The following is a 22,687-nucleotide window of genomic DNA, read 5'->3' as shown; positions in this document are numbered from 1 at the left end:
CGATAAAGCCGTAGATCAATAAACCCTTTAAATTGCTGTGGGGTTATATAGGTTATACTCATTTTCTAACCTTCTTGGAATGCGTAGTGGTAAATAGAAGTGTCTCCTTTACAGCCTCCTGAAAGACTGACTACTGTTCACTTTGATTGTGGGAATTTGTAACTAATCTCTGCTAAAGCTTGTATTGTTTCTCCCAGTCAGTCTGCTCTTCAGCAATACTTCCAAGAGCAGTAGGAATGGTTTTTCAAACCACGTACTTATACTAGGGGATAGGATCTTCCCCAAGACTCTGTCCGCATTATCTGAGGTCCAGCAACAGCAAAAAACCTCAGTTGTTTTAAGTTATCAGTGTTTCCAGATAAGTGATTAACATTTTTATCTCCCTCAAGACTAAGCCGTTATCAGAGAGAAGTTGAGCGTAGGTTCAAACTAAGCAATGTAAGTTATTTAAGTTACTTAACTGGCAAGAGATATTTAAGTGAAATTTGACCTTCACCTTTTTTCATAACACAGGTAAATCCTTGCACAGCTACTGCACAGGAGCACAGTTTTCAGAGATGAGAATATGTGCAGACTAGCTTTCTTAGATATTTCCATTATCTTTATTTTTCTTGGATAAGGAATTAGGATTATTTTTAAGTTGTGCCTAGAGTTGTTCAAATTTTAATTCCTGAACAGTTTTCAAGTGAAACTCTTTATTTTTTTATTATATTAATTTTATGTGTGAAAGTAAATTATCATTTGAATGAAATGATGAAATCTGATATTTGGACATTTAGGAAAATTTAAATTTTGCAGTAATATTTGTAGACTGGAAGTTGAACAGTTATACATGTATTAGTATGCTGATAACCTGGGAAGTCTTTCCAGCAAGAGTTGTATGATTTTACATGATCACAGCATTGCTATAGCAGTGTTACAGCCTGTTCTCTCCAATTTTTATACAGTTATTTTGGAGATCGTTTGAGTGAGGATCACAAAAGACAATGCAATTAGGATCACAATTAGGAAAACGTGTGACAGTCATGCTAAGAAAAATTGCAGCTATAGGCAATTTCACAAAGTTATATCTGGCTCAATTCTGATCGAGTAAACATGGGCTGGATACAGGGGGAAGGAAGTTCTTTTTCTTTAAGGAGTGAAATGGTACCCAATATATTGAGCCATCCTCCTTAGTTTGTATATATGGCGAATTTCAGGCATGTTCACGTATGATTCTTGGAAAAAAACCTTTTAATCTCACAAAGTGTATTGAAGAACTAGTTATGTATGCAGCATTTTCTTCCTTTGAATCTGCAATGGGAATGTCAGTCAAAGCAGATATGGAATGAGAGGAAAACACGAACGTATGGTCACAGCTGTTCTATGTCAATTTGATATTCTCTGAGCAGGTTTAGTTCACGTAGTTCTTGATGCAGCTGAAGAAGCGTATATGACTGGGAACCTGATAAAAATAAAAACTTTGGAGTGAAGTTAAGAGGTACATTTTGTTCCATCTAGACGATATACCAGGTGCTGGCTGCTGATGGAGGCATATGCTGAGGGAAGAGTTAGTGTCTGAGAAAAGGAAAGTCTGTAGGAAGTAAGATGGGCATTTGTGTTCAGCATTTGCTTTTTATATCTGCTCATTAACATAGCTGCATTTCAGCAATCCAGAAGGATTTTCTTAACAGCAAACACAAATTTGCATGAAACTTGATAAGAATATTGTTCTTAACCACTTGATTTGCATCCTGTATGTGGTAAATTTAGCTGTTTCTTCCCTCCCCATGTAATTGTCATTATGATGTATTCAGAAAATAAGTATTTTCAATGAATTAAAAAGATTATAGTGGGAAGAGATAGAAACGTGTATATTTGCACTTGATAATGCTTTCTGTCATAAATTATGCTGTGACCTTTGAAAAACCTCTAAAGTGTCTGTAGTTCCCACAGAGTCTCTGGAAAGGAAAGGGAAAATTTGTAGTTAGTGATATTTTTTCACTGTTCCGAGTCATTTGAAGATGAAGCTGCTATGGAATCAGTGTCCAATTGAAAGCATTGGCATTCCCCTGTATTTTGTCTTTAGTTTTTCCTTTCTCCTTGTCACAGGAACATCGTGACCTTGTCTTGGTCAAGAGTTGAGTAACTGAGTATCGCTATTCCTAACATGATGCAAACAGGACCTGAGCATGACGAGCCTTGGAATGGTCTGTGCATCAACCAGTTCGCATCACTTGGCCCGGTCTGGGTATCAACAGCAGAGTAATACCTGAAACTGCTGGAAGCTATACCCACAGTATCACTGATACTTTGCCTGTAGGCTTGTGCTGACACCTGGTCATAAAACCACCAGGTAGCAGAGATTGGGGAGGAGGCAATGTAAAAAGGAGGGGGAGAGCCATCACGTGTTGGTGCCTGTCTGCCACTCAGTGCACGACATTGAGGCACTTTATCCAAAGTGCTGTGTTTCCCCCAGGCGTGACTGTGCCAGCTCATCGGAGTGGCAATTGGGGTGTAGGTATGACTGTGAGCGTGAAGCTTGTCCTGACACAGTGAGTCCCTTGCTTAGTCCAGTTAATAAATTGAGGTTAGCAGTGTCTCATTACCGGGTGTTTCTTTTCCTCTCATGGCATTCTCGGCTGTTCACTAAGGATGTTTATTCCAATGAAGAAAATTACCCAATTGTGTTCTGGATCATTCAGATACTAAAATGATAGACAAAAATCCAACAAAAATGATTTGTGGTTATGAAGTGGTTTAGGCACTGGACAAGTAAACACAGCGGGAACACTGATGGAAAGAAGGGAGTAAGTTGCCTGACTGTTTCGTCATAGACCTTAAAGGGTTTTCTGAAATAAAAATGTTTAGTGAAAATGACCAAAGAATTCATTAAGAATTGATCCAAATTTCGCCAAAGTTCTACACACTAGTAAGATAAGTTTCAGAATGGATAGATGACATGGTGATTAATAAGTTAAGCTAAAATTTCTATTATAGACATAAAATCGTATGTCCAAGTCTTTGGAAATACAAAGTTGTCTTAGAAGAAAAAATATAAATAAACCTAATGTAAAAAAGTAAAGCATGCTTGTTTTGCTGATCTCTTCTATTGTGTCATCCATTGGAGTCTATCTGTTCACATGTTATTCTGCTTTTTTAGATATATTACTGATGAATTGTCAAGCTATAAATATCACAGGCAGTCTTTATTAGACAATTACATTTAAGCTTAATTGTATGAAGACTATCTTCATACAGACTTTATAAAGAGAAAAATCAATATCGTTTTGGGTATTGGTCCAATGAGAATAGCAGCTGTTACTTAAATTACTATGTATCACTTCTTTTTTCTTTTAAACTTGAGTTTCAGTACATTTTTGAGCCAAAGAGAAGCATTTCACAGGATAAAGAAGTGTTGAAATAATATATGTAGCTCTATATCGTCTCTTGAAAGGAGAGGCACAGAGTAGATACTGTGATACATTGCAGTGTTTTCTGCATACAGCTATTTCTGGATAACTTCCTGTGGTTCAGTTTGAGAGGACTATATCTCTCTCATATAAATTAGCAATATTTTGGCAAGTGTTAGAGAAATAATTTTGCTTTTATATCTATTTCATTTATTTTGTGTTCCTTGTTTTTTAAGATCTACCTAATTTCTTTTTTTGTTTTCAGCATTTCTCTTTAATTGTTCAGAAGTTAACATTTTTTGAAATTGCCAGTTCCATTGCTTCACAGGTACTTGTGTCTTCTTCATAATTTGTATTCACTAGTTGCTGTACATTTTATTGCTCCAAGTTTCCCTGGTGCAGGCTATGCTGAAAGAAGTGTTTTGTTGTTAAGGAGTCAGAGGCACACAGCAGTGGACCTCAGGTTCTTTATTTAGCCCTCTTCGCTGCTTACCCAGGACTTGCCAATTCTTTTGAGCTCTTCAGATATTTCTGGCTGTCATTCAGATTTCAGTTTACTCTTCAGAACTTCATATTTATTTTCTGCTGCTTCTATATCTCCTTTTCCACTCAATGATTTTGTCCTGTTTCTGTCTTTCTACAATCCACATTCATCCCTATGGGACCATACCTTGATCCTTAGCAGATACAGCTGTATTTTTTTTTTTTTTTTTCAGCTTGCCTGACTTTTCTTTTGACTTTTTTTATCTGATGATCATATCACATTGAGAAATACAAATGAAGTGACGTTATGGGTAAAGTCAAGATAAAGGTTTTAGTTGGTTGACCAATATATGACCCTAATAAGTAATGCATTTTGGGGCTACTGTTTAATTGTATTTAAAATAGAAATTCAGTACATCTGTACAATTCAATAAAAATGCTTAATATATAGTAACAAGAAAATAAAATTCAATTGTTCTCAATAGACTAGGGACTTCGGGTTAAGTATAGTATATAAGAACATGGATTTTTACCCAGAACACCACTTATCTGTAATTAGGCTTTATGAGTATTTTAAGCAAGTGTTTGAAGTTTAGTGAGGACAAAGTTCAAGATGTGGAGAAGAGTTTTTAAAAGTTATATAATCAGAATTGAAGAAGACATCCTGCTTGTGTCAGTGGAACAGTACCATCATTGTGCCAATACAAGCAAAAAAAGTAACAAAGAGTTACTTCAATTATTTTGTAATATATTAAAGATCCTAAAGAAATTAGTAGCAGCACATGTGGTCCTGTATTTGGTACAAGCACAGGATAATATCTTCAGATAATCTATTTTCACAGTGGAGCGAACAAAGTTAAAGGTGGTTTGATACCATAAGGAAAAATTTAATGGTAAATTGTTCAAAGTTGTCCTTTCTGGCAGAAAATGAACTATACAATTGTTTCTGTCTATTCCGCTTATTGTTCTAATGTCACTAGAAAGGGGTAAAGAGCAGGTGCAAGGACAGACCTGCTAACAGAATTGCTGAGCAGTGACATGCATTATAAGGAGCTTGGGTTTCACTTTCTTGTTTTGTGCCAGATTGAGTAAAACAAGTATCTAGAAATCCTTCTACTAGGTAGGACGGAGTATTCCTACTGCATTCCCTTTCAAAAGTAGTCTTTTGAAGGGATAAGCAGGATTTTTCTTTTGTATAACTGTCCAGCAGACGGATTTAAAAAAGAAAAAGTGGAGGTTTACTGCAGGCAAGCTGCCCCCAGATGGTTTTGAAAAGTTTATCAAGAATCCAAGACAGATTCTGGTATTCCCCTGAGTGAGGCTCTAATATTGTAAGACCAAGGATGCCATGTGAGAAGAGTCAATTAAAACTGACAAATTTTCTACTGAATATACTCAGTCATTCCAGGTCAGCCAGATTCAGTAGCAGATAGGACTCTGGTACTGGTGATATTCCTTAATCTCAGATGTCAAAGTGCATGAACAAAAATCTAAGTATTAAACTAGCCATATGAATTGCCTATAAAACACAATAAGAAAATAAGTTGTTTACATCTGATGCCTTTCCAACCATGAGGTTGTCCTTACTCTTTACGTGCCTAGCATATTTTAATTCATAGCACCATGAAGGGGAAAAAGGAGGCAGTAAAATTGGATGCGACAGATTTTTTGGCAAGAGTTAGGAGACTTTTTTTTTTTTTTTAAATATTCTCATTTTGGTAGACTGTGGAAATGCTTCCCAGAGGTGGTGGCAGAAGTTCCAAGGCTTTGAGCCATTGTAAAATTTAAAGAGCTGAAATACTATAATCTGTACAACAGAGAACAGTAAGGTCTCAGCAGGAAAAGATGATGGAATATTCAATAAAGTTTTTCTTCTTGAATTTCTAAGTTTCTGTAAGAATGTCTGGAACAATTTTAATCAAATGGAGGCATTTTTTATTTCTTCAGTTGAAAAACGTTGGCATTTATTTTTTGTAATGATGTAGGTTGAATAGCATTAACACCAGAGCATTTGAAAGAGGAAGAATTTTACTGAATAGACTGTTTTCTTCACGTCTGAGCAGAACTAATGTAGACATTAGGATGCAACAGCAATGTTAAGTATTTGGAAACTAGGAAATTAGAAAAAAAAAAAATTTAGAAATTGGCAATATTTGGGAAAAAAATAGGAAATTTGTTGCTACAGGATAAACCTAATATAATCATATTTTGTAATGGTAGGAGCTTAAATAGTAAGGAAATGTCTTTCTTCCAAATTTTAACATATATATATATATATATATCTGCTGCTAGTAACCCAATTATTTTCTTTAATGCCTGCTGTCTCAAACATGTGAGACAGACTAGAAATGGAGGTGCAGATACATCTTCTCTAAATTCTTAAGCAGAGTAAGGATTTTGAAAATCTGTAACTATAGTTATGTTCAAAGGTGGTGGAGGCTGCTCCAGGTGAGTGGGCCTGTGCCGGCAGCCCTGGTGCGAGCAGGCAGCCTGCCAGCCTTTATCAGGATCACTCCTCTACTGTCAGTACCACACCTGTGTTCGCTGAATAAACCAGCAGTTTTGTTCCGTCTTTCCCAGAAAACAGTACCCTGATGATGCTTATCACTTGGCTTCCTCTGAGGTCAGTGGGAGAGACAAATCTTGCCAGAGAGTGGTTTGGTCCTGAGTCACTGTATTCCTTGTCTGAAAGGGTGGTTGTTCTCCTTCAAATATCACGGAATATAAAGGGGTTAGCCCGTCTCAGGCTGGAGTTACCTTTTGTGAATAAGCTGTGTAAATGGGACGCCTTTGGTGTTGAAGGAACACGGGGGAGCCAGTCTGGGCTGCCTTGTTTGGCAATCTTTGTAGCGTTCATTTCAGTGAAGGGACTTTAGATTCCTTTAGCAGAAATCACAACTATTTTCTTATTACAGTTTACATTATCCATGCAACTTCCAGCCCCTCCCAGGTCTCCATAAGTGCGGGAGAACACTAGTTTCCACACTGCTTGTTGCTTTGGCTTTTCTTCCTGCCTAAATAAATACTCACAAGATCAGCACTTGCATTGTCCATAAACTAGGTACATGCTTGGTCACCAGACCATGGATTCAAGTCCTCTTTGTTCCATTCTTGGTGCCTGTGATCAATTCAGCAGTGTCAGGATTTAATTTCTAGTAACATAGAAAATGCTTTAGGTGCCCGTGGTGCTGGATAGCAACTGGTGAGGAATGCGGGATCTTGGTGGTAAATGAGGGGTTAGTCAAGCACATAATTCCCTTAAGTACCAATATAGCTTTATCCTAACTTCTTAAGATGCGAATTATGGTTTATTATGGCAATGAATCTAACTTAGTAGTATTAGATTTTTGGGAAGTGCCATATAGCACAAGGTGAGGAGCTTATTGTTAAGACAAGTCACATTTATTTTTAAAAATAGAGTAGGAGAAGTTAATTTAACTAACCATATACCCTCTTGTTTGCCCTTCCACAGCCAGTAGAAATGTTGAGTGGGCTTGGTAAATCTAGATCACGCTGCCAGCTGATCTCACTATGCATGTTCTTTGCAACATTATAGGGTTCCAGCTTGAATTTAAAAAGAATACTCCTATGGCGTATCTCTGCCTAGAAATGCATTAGCCCTAGGTTTATACATCTTATTTGTGTCTACATTTATATATGTATACATTGTGTGTGTGCATGGTTATGTACATAGAATCAAATGATCTGGGACTAATTTCTCATCTTGTTACCTCTGGGTTAATTGAAAAAAAAAAGTTTTACAAGTTTCATTTCTAAAACTTGATTATAGCTGATCAGTGAACTTTACTAAACTAAGTTTTTAAACAGTGAAATAGACTTTCAAGGATACCCATGGACAGTTTTGTCAGGTAAAGTAGAAATATTTCAATTTTATATCACCTGAAATAACAGCTTACAGAGAGTGAAATTTCCTACAGATGCCATGACGTTGGTAGGTTCTCTTTTTATTAAGCAGCAGAATTAAATGTAAAATTCTAAAACAACTATGAGATTGAATTATACAGCTAGCTGGGACAGAAAGATTAATCTGACTGTAATGTAAAAGAAGCTGGAAAAAAGTATTGCTGGTTATTTGAGAAGACTAGTGCAACAGTACTAAATTTAAGGGTAATACAATTGAGGTCATAGTCAAAAGTTTTAAATGTGCAGTAGAAAATCAGGGAGTATTATGGACATAAATGATGAAGAATATCAGAACTGAAAAGGGTAATGTTAGCTATTGGAAAAAGAATGGGTTTGATGTTAATGGATTTCCTATTAAAGACTAAATCCTGTAGAACTGATGTGAAAAGTCAACTCTACATACAGAGAACAAGTCCATATATATGCAGTCTGTGTTTGAGTAGGTTGCAAAGAGTTTAATAACTTCCTTTTCTGAAGATGTCTGTTCCATGTTACAGCTGTATAAATCCAGTATGGATTCATTGTTCTAGGCAAAGAGCCTACTGAAGAATTAAAAAGGCTCAACACACCTATCTGTATGTTTGGGAGGAGTTCATTTTACTGTGGAGTCAGTCACAGAATTTTGTACAGTCCTTCCTCGTGGTATCAACTCTGCTTTTGTGGCCTGTGCACTTTTCAGTGGATTTATACAAGTTGGGATTTTCTTTTGGGTGCTGGTTTTCAGTCTCACGTTATACATTGATGATTCAACTTGCTGTTTCATTTCCCTGGGCCGGGTGTCTAAGCCAGCCACAAGTCCTCAGAAATCTCCTTTGGCTCCTTGACTCATTGATGGGAACTGACAGTTGCATCTTTTCCCTGCTGATGCACAGCCAAGAATCTGCCAAAAAGATGATAGATTGTTTTGGTTTATTTACGATGAGTGCATTAAAAAATAAGAGGAAATAGATGCAAAGGGCCTGAATTTCTAGCTGCTAGCTATGTAGAAACCAAATAAGATGCATCAGCGCTCCTATCATTTTGTGGGCTATTAAAGTTAGAATAGGTTGGGCACTTAATTCTACTTAAATGGTCATAACCTGCTATAGTCATACATGTACTGACAATGTGATTTTTATTTGAACTGTTAATAAATCAAGCCTGGATTACCAGATCATACGTTATTCTCAGTAGGTAGGGATGAAACATTCCAACTGTATATACATTTTGTACAAATTATGAAGGTCCTTGTCTTGCTCTAAGTCCCCAAGTTTTCTGTTCATTTTTCTTCCTCCCTCCTTCCTTCCCCGCCCCCCACACTCTGAAACACAGTGTTTAGATAATACCCAAATACAAAACATATAACGAAAGTGCTATTTGAGTATGGAGAGTGGTTGTATCTGACAAAGGCTGGATTTCAGCAAGAGCTTATCTGATGATCAACTTAATGCTTATATGATTTTTTTTTTCCCAAATATAATTGTTAATTCAGAATTCACTGAAATCAGATACAAGTAGTTGAAACTCGGATTGGATACTATTATAATACATTACATAGATACACACTATAATTATATATATTATATATTGCCTACTCTATTTAGATAAACTGATCATTCTGTTTGCTAATCATTAATAAATTGCTTCCCTCCCACTGAATCTCTAGATAAAAAATGCTAATATTTAGAAAGAGAGAAAAAGCAACATTATAATGCTCTGTTACCAAAAGTTATTTCCTTCTTGTTTGCTTTTTTTACAGTTCTAAAGATTCTTATCTTCACCTTCCAGATACATTGATTTGGAATTGTGATGAATCTTTCTCAATTGAATACAAACCACATTCATATGTACACATCTGCCACCAAGAATGTCTTCAAAAGATTGCTTTAGAAACACCTAGGCAATCATGCACTTTCCAAGCGTGCTCTGTAAGCAGCATTTACTGTTTATGATGCATGAAAATGTATACAGTATACTCCTTTCTTAACTGCTGCTCCTTTAAAATACTAACCAAACCCATGAAGCTGTAACCTTCTCATCATCTCACCTAATTTTCTTAGAATTCACAGTAGAATGCCCTAAACTATTAGTTGCAATTAGAACAGTGAAGTTTTTTAGAAAGAGTGGCTTAAAGAATATAGCTGACAACAGATTTGCTGAAAGAGATATCTAAATTTTTCTGAAATTGCAGACTGTGTTTCAGTTTGCTCTTTTGTTTTAAGGGTTGGGTTTTCTTCAGTCAGGGACATTTATGTACCATAAATAATTGAAATATTTATAAAAGTTTTATTTCAAAGACAGGCTTTGTAAACCTAGTGGGAAAACAAAATCAATTTTACTTTGTCCTGACATAGTACATGTTATTCAGTGAGAAATAAACTCAATCCGTATAGTGGAGACTAAAAGCCTACCTTCTAATATTTAAGGAAATAACAGTCAGAGGTGGAGTGATCTCTGGGTGGTGAGTCTTTCTGGTTACTAGGCATTTGTCTCTGTTGCATACTGAAAATTAGAATCTGCTGAAATGTTTACTATAATCTATTAAATCACGTCAGTAAGAATAATAGAAGAGTCAGAACAGCTGACTAAGCTTAAAAGTGTAAGTGAATATCATTCCCTGAAAACAAATGATATTGGAATTTACACTGACACTACATCAATAGCCTGATGGTAAAAGGGAAACAACTTGCAATTAGAGTACTACAGGTGACCTTAATGTGCAGAGTATTGCTAAATCGTTCTGTTTCATAATGAACATTTGTAAAAGCATTCATGTGCTAAAATGGCAAATATTCATTTTAGTCCCAGGTGGATATGCTGATAATGACACTTTATTTTGCACAATGGTGTAACTGGTGTAACCTAATATTCAGAGAACAGATTTAATCTGTGTATAATCTCATAGTGAAGTGTCCTAGGAATGGGTTTAAGCTATTTCGGCCATGTATAATTATACCGCAAAACGAGTAAAGAACCCTCACAGTTTCTGAGTCACTGGGATTTCATGGTGTTTATGGCAGGGTGATGCAGTGGTGACACAAGTCACATTAACTGACTCAACTTCTTCCAGAATTGTCCTTTAGTACAAAACTGGCATCCAAGTTCAGCATAAGCAAATTGTTCTGGCTGCAAAAATCCTTTCTCTCTCCACACACACGTAGTTTATCATTGAGTTTAACATTTCACTGTTTTTTCTACTACAGTTCCTTCTCTTATTTTCTCCCACATGGTGAGGGATGATGCCATCCATGTCGTATGTTTCATTCAGGTTCCTAGATGTAGATTAGGTGTTCTTTCAACTTAAATCTTCTCTGAATTCAGAGGAATTATGCTGATTAAGGCTTGTTGATATCTGGTCCAATTGCTTTCTATGTTGCAGTTTTTTCTTAATTATACAAATAACCTTCTTGTTAGTTAATCGCAATCAGAGGAGTTTGCTGATATTCATCAGGACAAAATTCTGTATTTGTGATTATATATTTTGTGATTTATGTGTTTTCAAATATGGAAAAATGTTACTATATCATGGTGGAATTTATTTTTTTTTTTAATCGAACATTAGCTTCAGAAAAAACATTAGGCTTTTCATAGCTGCAGAGTAAGGGCGTGCTGATGTGGAAAAATTACTTTTTCTAGAATTGCCTGTCTATCCATACTTATATTTACATTTATGTATGTATGTGAAAACTTCCATAGAGTGCTTATCAAATATATGAGAGAGCAAAATTTGTTTTTTTAGCATTCAAAACGGGGAGAATAAGAAAACCAATTGACCATGGATCTTTCCTTAAACCCAATCCTGAGAATCCTGTTAATACTAAAGAAGTGTAAAAGTGAATGTATATTCAGTTTTGTAGAAAAACACTGACTTGAATCATCTAAAAGATTCACGATTTAGAGCAATGCATTTTACAAGTTTACCTTTTTCACTTGCATTGCACTACGTTAGACTAAATAACACAAGTTTGCAATGTAGAAATTCAGGTGATCCAAAAAGATGAACTGATCCAAGGGTTTGTTGGCTGCCACACGGGAAGAGCTGGATTTTACTGCCTTCACTACATGGACACTGTGCTTGGACACAATGCTAAGAGTCAAGGCTTGTCATCAGATAAAATATTGTCCACGATTAAAAGCTTTGAGGAGCTAAGGGTTAATAGATGTGATAGCTATGTCTTGTGTCTTTGCTGTTCTTTCATTTTTTTAAGTTCTCTTCTAACAGTTCTGAGGGTATGGTTTGTTTTGTGATTCTCTGTGTAAGTTTGTTCTTGGTGTTTTGTCTCCTCCCAGCTCAGTGTGCCACAAAATGTAATATGACAGAAAATGTAAGAGCATGCTTAGTTTATACTAAATTAAATTTAAAAATTCAGGAAATGCCTTAATTGATGCAAATTGGAAGATATCAGTATTTACAAGACAGGAGAATGAAATCTGTGCCAATTGAGTACCCATGGGCAGCATAATTAGCTGCTTGGGACAGATGGCCTTTAAATGCTCAAGCTAAACTGGAGTTAGGGGTGGTGATGTTACTTTAAAGTGATCGTTAAAACAGTGTTACCACTTGCAGGTAATTTTTTTTTTTTTTAAATGCAAAGCTTAACTTTAAACAAAAGCACGACATATCAGCCGCAAAAGAGACCATTAAGTCTAACACACACATTTTGTGATGCTAAAAGAGGAATGGAAGTGATGACCTTATTGAAACTACCTGATTGCTTTAGCAGGAGGACATTCCTCCTTGACCTCTGTTCGTCAGCAAATTAAAAGGGGAGTGTTCTCTGAAGCTTGTCAGGCTGATTACACATAACGTTGTTACTGCCGCTGAGGTGAGACAGCTCTTGTACAGTGATGTATAACTTGTTTAAAATCACACGTAGCTGGAGTGGTAACAAAAAAACGATAGGTGTTTCGATATAAAACTTAAATGCAGGAGATTTTATTTACATTGCAGGTAACAACCAGAATGCTAAGATTTATCAGGTATTTTAGCACTGGCTAGATTTAATTCATATATAACAGTAGGATCTTTCATTCAGTTTGATAGAAAAATTTGAACCAAACCCTCCATGTAAATCATACTAAATTCTGGAAGGTTCAGTATCTTGGCATGTGAATTTTGTTGTAAACCTGTGATGACTTTCACTACGTGATGTCTATTTGAGATGGTTTATTTTTTATAATATTAGTTGTCCATATCAAGGATAACTAGATTACTTGTGGGTGCTGTTTGGTTACCAGTAGGTATGAATAGCTGAGTTCTGGCATTATGTCCTTAACACTGACTTTACGCCGTGTCTTCTTGCAGTCATTCTCAGAAGTACTTCTTGTTCCCTGATTAGATCTGCAGTTTTTCCTTTCCTCTGATGGATGAACATAATTGAAATGGTTTGAAACCACAGTTTCTTGAAGTAAAGTTCATCCACAAATTGAAAGAAAAAGCAAAGTTTATAAAGAGAATAAAATATTTTACTGACAGCTAAGCTTTTATTTATCAGCTATGGAACACGTTAGAAAGACTGCAGTTTTTATTTAACCACCCTGGGAAAACTTAACATTTTTTGTTATTGAGGGGGTGAATCTCCCTCCTCTTTTCCTTTTCAACTTTCCTCTAAAAGATAACTTCTGCTGTAAAATGCAACAGTTGACCTAGAAATTGTGCTTAAGATCTTCACTGAAAGTGTTTGGGTGCTACATTGCAGACAAATCATCTTAGTTCTTATTTTGCAGCAGCAAGCAGAAATTAGAGATGTTTTGTATTTCATTAGAGATGCAAACTCAAAGAACTCTATCCTTTTTAATTTGCAACATTCTGTCAAAGCTGAATATAATTATTCCTGAAACTTCAATATACAGTGAAAATTTGTTGCCTAAAGTCTTGTGTTGATGAAAGAGACATTTTATTCGCTTTCATCTCTTCTAGGTGTCCAAAGTATCATTTAATATAGAAGGATTTTCTTTTTTCATAAATCTATCGTATTTTGTGAGCTATTGCTAAAATAGATAGGGCTGATAATAGCATATTTAATTCGCTTCACTGAGTTTCTTTGCTAAAGTGAGTATTCAAAATCCATTAAAGGAGCATTGAGATTCCTGTTTAACTTCAAGGTCTTGGGTCTGATAATAAAATATTACTGATGTGTTGCAGAGTTGAGGTTCTTCCCCACACAACCCTTCTTAGAACCAGAGGTACAGCAAGGAGGAAAAAAATAAAATTAAGTTGTAGAGGGAATGGATGTTTGAGTCTTCCTCAAAAGAAGCAATAGAAGATAACTCAAATGAAAGTGTGTTGTTTTAGAATTAACTATAATGTTTGGGGTTTTTTTCTGAAACGGGGTATGAGAGCTGGATCTGTATGTCATTCAACCTAAACCAATATATGTTGGATTTATTTCATTGTGGATTTTAGAAAAACTTTAAAATATATAGTTTGCATTCCAAGTTAAAATTACCATTTTGAAAAGGATAGAATATTTTGACATATCCATTAATTAATAATTAGGTTTGATTCCTCTTAGCATATTTGTCAGTTCTAGTTTATACTTTAAGGAGATTTAAGTGGGGGGAATTGTGGAATGAAATATATTTTGCAAAGTTAAAACAGATGTGAATCATCCTTCCCTCAAATTACTGGCTGTCACAGAAATTCATACTTTCAAAGTTTTGCTTGGCTTCTTGCAGGGAATATCTTTTAAAACATGAAAAATCTCACAGTGTACCATCACTCACATTAAATATATCTTTTCTGTCTCCCGTTCATCACAGACAATACACCATTAACAGTGTTTCAGTCTGATAATTTGTGTAGTCAGATGCAGCACATCCTTTTGACTTATAAGACATCTATTTATCTATGTTAGGAGAAATCAAGTTATTATACAGGTGAACAGAGGGACCTCCCCAAACTCCAATTAGGAATCTATAAAGAATGTTTGAATTAGTAAAATTTGTATGACCTAAGACTGTTTTCGAATGCATTGAGGAATGTTTTGAGAAGATCTCATGCTTCTATTTTCTGTGTTAGACAGGGCTATGAAGAACTGGAAAGACAGCTGAAAGAAGTCTTTAAGGAAAGGAGCAATATCCTTCGTCAACTGTCGAAGACCTCTAAAGAACTTGAGGGAATTAAAGTAAACCTCCAGGTTAGGTTATGTCTTGGTTTCTGTAGGATTATTTGCCTTGATTTTTTCATATTGATATGTATTTATTATAAAAAATATGGGGTGAGCTTTTTTGGTATGTGAATAATTATTATTTTGTTGACCTTGTACTGACGTTTCTATGGAAAACGTTATCCTAATGAGTTTAGGCCCTTTGACCACTTACTCAAAAAAAAAAAAAAAAGGAAAATAGAGCATAGTAGAATAAAAAAAGGAATGGAAGGAAATAGAATAAGCTGTCTTAGTGGAGTTACCACACATTTGTCCTGTCCGCTACTATAAAGGATTTCCTTTACTCTTGCAGGTTGCATCTTTGCTGATGAGTTCCATCTACTCAACCTCGTTTAGCTGCTCACTTTAGCTACCTGACATGCCACGCATGCGGACTGACTGGATTTACTGCAGGGCATTACTTTACAAGTATAGCTGACAAATTGTGCTAGATGAGCCTCCAGCTAGAGCTGAGACAACTTGGGAGGTTTTGAGGTGTCATGGATAAACTGAAAGGGCAATAGTCAGATTAACTCTGGAGTCAAATCAGCTCCTTGGAGTGAAAAATAGATGAAAAATCCTGTTCTGGATTTGAGGCCCTGAAATCACCAGATGCTCACTTGAGAGCATGCCTGTCTTTTCCAGATATAGTCTATTGGTCTGATGAAAACATTCAGCCTGATTCTTGGTTGAGATTTGTCTCTGTATTTCATGCCATTTAAAAGGACAGTATTTTTCTGACACTGCATTTTGATCTTCCATTTGATGTAAGCTAGATGAGAAAAATATAAAGAGTAGCATCCCTGTATCTGTTCACAGAGAAATACTTGTACTGTGTATCAGTACTGTACTATATTATATTATTATGTTATGTTGCCTTATATTCTAGGCTTCTCTTGTTCTAATTAATATGAACTACTGTACTATTTTTTTTGTGTTTCATCGCTCTTTATTATCGTAGGGATTTCTTCATACCTTTTAGGGAGATGTGCTTCTCCTTATAACAAAGTAATTTGAGAATGGGATTTCTTAGACAGCACAGTTGAAGGTAATACTCAGCGAAGTTATACTATGAGATATTTTAGACTCAACACTGTAGAGAACCAGATATAGGTAAAGAGCTATAGTATTATCTTCTGTATATACACACTTTTTTTTGTCATACAATCCTAATGCTTTCAGTCATTTGTTTGTTTCTAAACCTACCTATTTTATTTGATCAGCTCTCATTTAATATTTGAAAAACAGCTGTGTACAGTTAGCTGTGCTGAGTTCTGGTAAAAGAAAAGTCAGGCTGTTCCTCCATTTCTCATGAGTGGTATTATGTGTTACTTACCAGGAGCATTTTGTGAAAGATGACCAAATTAATAATTTCACAGATTAATAATATTAAAGATCTCTTTGGTAATAGAGTTCTTCCTTTGCTATCAGTCTTTGAAAAATGATGAAGCATCAGCCAAAAATGATGTGCAGAAACTTCTGGAACTGGGCCAAAAACAAAGGTAAGACCCCTACCTCCTCCCTTCTCTTTCTGTTTCCAGACTGATAACTGTCAGACTAGGAAATTCCATCTTTCCTTTTACTTTAATCTATAAACACTATATTCCAGAGTCTACTGATTATAGCAGTAAAATAAGGGCAAGGGATGCTCTTTGGGAATTTTTTGAAACAAATTATTTATTTGCTGATATTGGACCCATATTAGGAAAAGATATTCAACTGCTGTAGTGAGATATCTGCTAAAGAAAAGGGACTTTGAATTTTTCAGGAAAGTTTAGTCATGACGTTTTCTCTTAAAAAGAATAAAATTACTAGTTGATGGTAGTGCCTAATTAATTAAGTTATTAAATTATCTCAATCTCTGAATTTAAAGATGATGATATTGTATTTATTCAGGCCTCATAGTTAAATATTCATGCATGTAGACACTCAAAATCACTAGTCATTGTGCAAATGTGGGAATACTTGCACTGGATATCTGTGAGGAAGGCAGTTAGGAGCAGAGAGAAGTATTCACTTCAAATTATCATTGAGTACTTAAGAAACAATGAGTTTTCATGGTGGGGGATGCAAGTTCCCAGCCTAGTCCTTAGTCTCAAATCCCCTAATGCTTTGCTGCAAGTAACTGTCACCATTCTACTACTCCTAATTCTTGGAATGCAGACCAGCAAATAACGACATCAATACAGTTTTAATAACAAGAAAATGCAACTAATATAGGGATCACTTTCGCTGAAACAATAATACATAATGAATGCATATATACTTCATCTTTTTCCTTAGGAAAAAAATATTGAAGGACTTAATAAAGTTCGTACTTCTTTCATTGTTAGAAAAGCAATACTTAAATCCCATGGCCATCTTATTGCTGACACTGTATTTAATAGAAGTATATGAAATTGCATTCCTGTAGAGAAGGCTTGTGATAAAATGATCTTCACTTCTTCAATACACAACAAATAAGATCTATAATACAATACTCATAGAAGTTCTCATTTTTACTTTGACAGAGAAGGATCAGATACATAGAAGTCTTTCAAGTGTTCCAGACAAATCTATTAAATGATGAAAGTAAGACTTCAGCTAACGTCCTGTTTAAACACTTAAATGTAATGTGGCTTGGGTGCAACTGAAGGTATACATCTCAGCATCATAGTTGCCCTTGTCACGGACTCCATCCCTTATTCCTTCATACAGGAATGTGTTTTTGTAGTGGTTTGATTGTTGTGCAGCTTTTGTGAAATAGAGAGATTTATTGATTAAAACTGTTAATGGACTGTTTAGTAAATAGATCTAGTTGCAGATGGGAAAATTGAGTCTGCTAAGGGAAAATTTTGCTACATACTACAAGTTTGTGTTAAAACTTCTAGTAACAACCACTTCCTAATCTCCTCCTTAAATCACCACTTGAAGCCTCTCAAGGTCCACCCAAAGTACACGTTGAATTTTGCTTTTAAGGGATTCAGCTATTGAGTATATGGCACAACAGCCCTTCCCAGAGATATACCCTGGGTCAGAGCAGTATCGCTGAGCAGCCCTTCCTCTTCTTCAGAAAATGAAAGGCTTTTACAATAAACTCCAAGAAAATGCCTTGGAGCTACTGCGAGTACTTGACAGCTCTTTACAGGCTTACTGGATTTCACTTCCGGAGAGGTGTGGAAGTTCAGTGTAAGAAAGAGGTGTTAAAAATGTGCCAGAGAATCTCCCCCATCGATTTTCTCAAGGGTCACAGTTTATTTGCCAAAAGCCTCAGGGTGTATTTCATCTGGAGTAAGTGAAAAGCAGTGAACATAGTGTTTTGCTTAAATCTATTGTATTTGAACCAAAATTCACAATATATCCCAGTATTAATCTTATGATCTTCTTTCTTTGAACAAACATGAGCTGTGTTCGGTCTGTGAGCACTATTTTGATTATTCTCTGCAATGATGGATGATAGAGTAAAGTTTAGAGTGATAGAATCTCAGCTTGTGTAAGTAGATGTAGTTCTGCTGACTTCAAATTAGATATTTTTTTAATCCCTTTCATCTGAATTCTTCAGTACTTCCCATGTTGCAAGTAAAACTTGGTCACTTATGATGATGCCTCAAGTTTAATTCTTTGTGTGCACCATCAGCACTTTGAAATGAAGGCATCTGTTTGTGTGATAAGAGAGCTGTATTGTGCTCATGGTGCATGGGTTTCATGCTGCTCAATCAGTATTTCAATTAAATCTGTTCTGTGCTAGTGCTGCTGAAATTGCTAAAAGTAGTAGTGTTATTGGCTAAAAAGAAAGATGATCCAGCAGCTCACAAGTTCTGTTCTTGTGTGAGCTAGATGGTTTCCATTCCAGTTTAGTTTTCACTGGGATAAATTGTTATCTGTGTTATCTAATGTTATCCATTTCTGCATTGGTCTTCTGTGAAGGTTTATCCATGCAAGCAACAGCCCCAAAGAAGCTCCAAAATATGTAACTCTTCTAATTTGTCACAGTCCCAAAATGTGTCATATGCTGTGAGTAGAAAGACTTGGCCTGCCGAGGATCTCAGCCTGTTGCAATTCTCACAGTTTAGAGAAATTGTCTTCCTGCATCAGTAATACAAAGGGATATTTTGATTCAAATAAAGCCCAATCCAAGCAATTATCCTTTTGTTTGTTTTTTTTTCCTGTTTGCCTTTTTCTTCTACCAAGTTTTGCGGTGTTTGTCTCTAGAAGGAGCTAGGTGAAGGTTGAATTTTATCAGATCGTTATTTATTTGTTTTAAAGCAGGTATAAGCTAGTTCTTTTTGATAATATTATGGTTCCATTTTGGTGCATTTTCAATAGCCCACATTTGTCGCTTTTTTTGGTGCCAATCGTTTTTGCTAGAAATTATACACTGGCAGATGTTTTGCACAGCAGGCTATTCAGTAGATGTAAAAGGTGGCCAATTTCCATCACAGATAATTTTTGTCTTTCGTTGGCACTATAGTTCATGGGGTCATTATGATTTTATTAGCAAGACTCATATACATAGTACATCTGCTTGTTACTCTAAATAATTAAAGGTGCCTTGTCTTGATTCGGAAGAATTATTTCTCAATGGACACTTGTGATGAAGTTTGTGTTCTGTGTTTTCAATAAACTAGGGAAGAAATGAAATCTCTCCAGGAGGCCTTTCAAAAGCAGCTTAATGAGGCAACTGAGAAAGCAGAAAAGCAGCAGGCTACTGTGAGTGATTCCCTGTCCCTCTTTCATTATTTTTGTTTGTTTCTTCTGTCTTTTTTTAATCATTCTGTCTTGAGAATTTGTCATCAGCTCCAATAACTTTGCACATAAAAAGCTTGGATTTCAAGTATGTGGTAGTACTCTACAAGCTTCAGAAGAAAGGAGATGAAAAAAGTTTGTATGTTCAAAATCACTAATTCCCTGTCTTCACAAATTGCTGTGGGATTTAGGTGTGTGTATACACTTTTGGAGACTTGGGCCTGGAGAATTGGGCCTAAGTCCTTTCCCTGATGAGATTATCTTTGTGGACCCTCATGTGTATCTCATCTATACCAACGTACGCTGTCATACATCCATTGACTTTTTTGGAATCACTACAGATTTTCAGCAACAAAATATATAGTAGAGTGTCTGACTGACCATAGTAGATCTAATTATCACAATAGGAAGTTATTAAGTTATTAAGACCCATTAAGATTTCTTGCTTTAATGAAATTCTGTTTCTGGATAAATTTTACAATCAGTTGGATTTTTATGTAGCACTGTAACGTCATGGGGCATAAATAGGCACATTTTGTTATTGCAGGAAAAAAAAAGTAGTAGAATCATGTTTTCTGTTTAAGATGTAAAAAGGAAATTTTTTCCTATGTTGGTTAGTAATATTCCTATAACATGGACACCACTAAGCATAAGTTGACTAGATAATCTTCAGAGGTCCCTTCAAACCTCAGGTGTTCTGTGATTCTAACTCTGGACTTGAAAACAAACTGCTGTAAGGGTTTATAGATCTATTTTTAGTTTCATAGTAGATAATTACAAGTTTATTTAGTAAGAATTTACTGTCTTCTAGGCCCACAAAACAAGGGTTCCTCCAAGACAGAGGTTTAAGAATTATCACTGAATTTAGCAAATATTTCCAAATGTCTTCTTTTGTGATTTGTATGTGGCTTTATACCCTTGTTGAACAAGATGTGAGAGTGCATGTTTTGCATGCTACCTTCTGATTAGAAACAATGCAGATTTTGAACTAAAGTGTTCCTTTTGCAAGTTTCTTTCAATTAATGTGATTTTTGAAAACACTTTTTTTCCCTTTGTCACTCAGACGTCTGAAGAGTAAAGACACTGTTTTACCTATTCTTGTGTCCCCCACAACATGTGCTTAATGGATTTTTGGTACTTGTAATTCTATCTAGAGAACAAAAATCCTTTTTTGTCCTTGAGGGAAGAAAAGAAGTAAACTGAATGCTGTATTGAGTTGAAAAGAATAGCATATTTCAAGGGTTTCTCAATAGCCAGGGCAGTGTATATCCAGAAAAAAAAAAAAATAGTCTGCGCTTGTTTTAAGATGGTGAGTTATATAGTCCGGAAATAAGAAAATGAGAACCTGGTTGTCTCTACTGAGTACTCAGAACATGCTGGTCAAAAGCTCCCTTTTTTTCAGGTGCACGGACACATTTCCACTAGCTTTATCCGTACAATGAATTCTAGTCCTACAAATTAAAGGTTGAAAATATATTTTGTTATTTAATCTCTGTATTAGATTTTGATATTCAAGACAATTCAGCTGTGGGTTAAATACATCTCAGATGTCGTGAATGGATTATTGGCTTTGTTCTTTGTCATATAGTGCTTTTTTTAACTTGAGCAGCAGTGTCCTGTGTAGATTCAGTCCACACCCTGGCACTGGGGAAGAGCACAAGATTTGTTCTACACAAGTCAAACAAAATCTACTGTTAACTGTAAGCGAAAGTAATACCTAGTGCAGAAACCAGGAAAAACCTCTCTGATTTTATAACAGAACTTGGCTGGGAGTGTTGTCAGCTGGTTAGAGAAACTGAATTCTTGAGCTATATTCTAAAACTTGCCAATAATAGAATATTACATTTTCTACTGATTTTAAGGAATGCAGAACTGTGTCCTTGGTTTGTGACATTTATTTCTTTATGCCTCAGGATACAAGGTGCATAATGAAGCTCACCAATACAGTGAGACTGGATGAATATTCAAAAAGTGCAATAGAAATGGAAATAAATATTATTACTGTCACACAGGGTTGCTTTACACCTAGTTTCTCCATGTTTTTCTCGTTTTTCTGAAAACAATATGAATGCTGTGAAAGAAGGTCTAGGTACTTTGAGGCAAGGCTAGCCTTGAATGAGAGCTTGAATTTAATTCTAATTTAATGAATTTTGAGTCTTGTTTCTAATACAATTTAAGCATGTTTTATTCTACAGGGTTTGGTGAAGTAACTCGATTATAATCAGAGTAAATAAGAATAGAATTATATTTCTCAAAGCCACATGAATAAAACACTTGGGGGGGTAGAAATACATATTTCTTCTCTGCACTTGCCAAGGAGGCATACTACAGTGCTTCCTGTGTGTTATTCAACAGGGCTGTACGTATTCAACAGGGAACACCTGCTTGAAGGTGTTCTTTATTAGGTAAATGCAAAAGTGTAAGTAAGAATTCACAAGGATTAAGTAAAATTACATGAAAAATAACCTGGAAAGCATTCAAGGACTCTGACCAAACCAAAAGAACAAAGGAGTTGTCATAGCAATACATCACACTTTGCATCCAAGTCTTCTGCAATGTGTGGCAAGACTCTTCACTACCAGTCGCACAAAGGATTCAGCAGAAACAATGTTATCCATGTTATTGTGCACGCTTATCCTTTTTATTGGCCCTTTAAGACCAGAAAAGCCAAGAATGGTTGGTTAGCTGCTAAAAAGTTGCCATTCTGAGCATCTGCTGAAGTGTTGGTAGGTACTGTCTCTCAGAGAGCAGCTAGTGGAGGTGGTGCTAGGTAGTAACAACTTTCTGAGGGTAGAAGCAGCAACCTGGGCTTAAGGAAACCAAAAGGAGGTGTAAAGACATTTCTGTCCTTTACAGTACTAATAACACTGAGGGCTGACCTTGGGGCCCTTAGCAGGAGTGAGGACTCCCTTTCTGGGTCCTTTGTCTTCTCCATCTGTAGCACTAACATATGAAGAACAGCAGTAGTCCTTCTTGGGTCAGGTCTTTCTAGAAAATATATGGCAGACCTTGGATAAATTCATGCCCCTTGTCTCA

At 35.8% G+C, this 22,687-nt stretch overlaps 1 protein-coding gene across 1 annotated transcript in view; it reads left to right on the top strand.

The window, feature by feature from the left end:
- LUZP2 (leucine zipper protein 2) overlaps positions 1-22,687 on the top strand; it is a 200,778-nt gene that overhangs the window by 71,541 nt on the left and 106,550 nt on the right. The window contains exons 2-4 of the mRNA XM_074148768.1: positions 14,800-14,917; positions 16,358-16,428; positions 19,534-19,615. Of these exons, the coding sequence (XP_074004869.1) occupies positions 14,800-14,917; positions 16,358-16,428; positions 19,534-19,615 (271 nt within the window). The remainder of the gene's footprint in view (positions 1-14,799; positions 14,918-16,357; positions 16,429-19,533; positions 19,616-22,687) is intronic.

Source organism: Numenius arquata, chromosome 6 (genome assembly GCF_964106895.1).
Source record: "Numenius arquata chromosome 6, bNumArq3.hap1.1, whole genome shotgun sequence".
In the NCBI taxonomy this organism is placed as follows: domain Eukaryota; kingdom Metazoa; phylum Chordata; class Aves; order Charadriiformes; family Scolopacidae; genus Numenius; species Numenius arquata.
The sequence above is the reverse complement of the archived record's forward strand: the minus strand, read 5'-3'. Positions and strand labels throughout refer to the sequence as shown.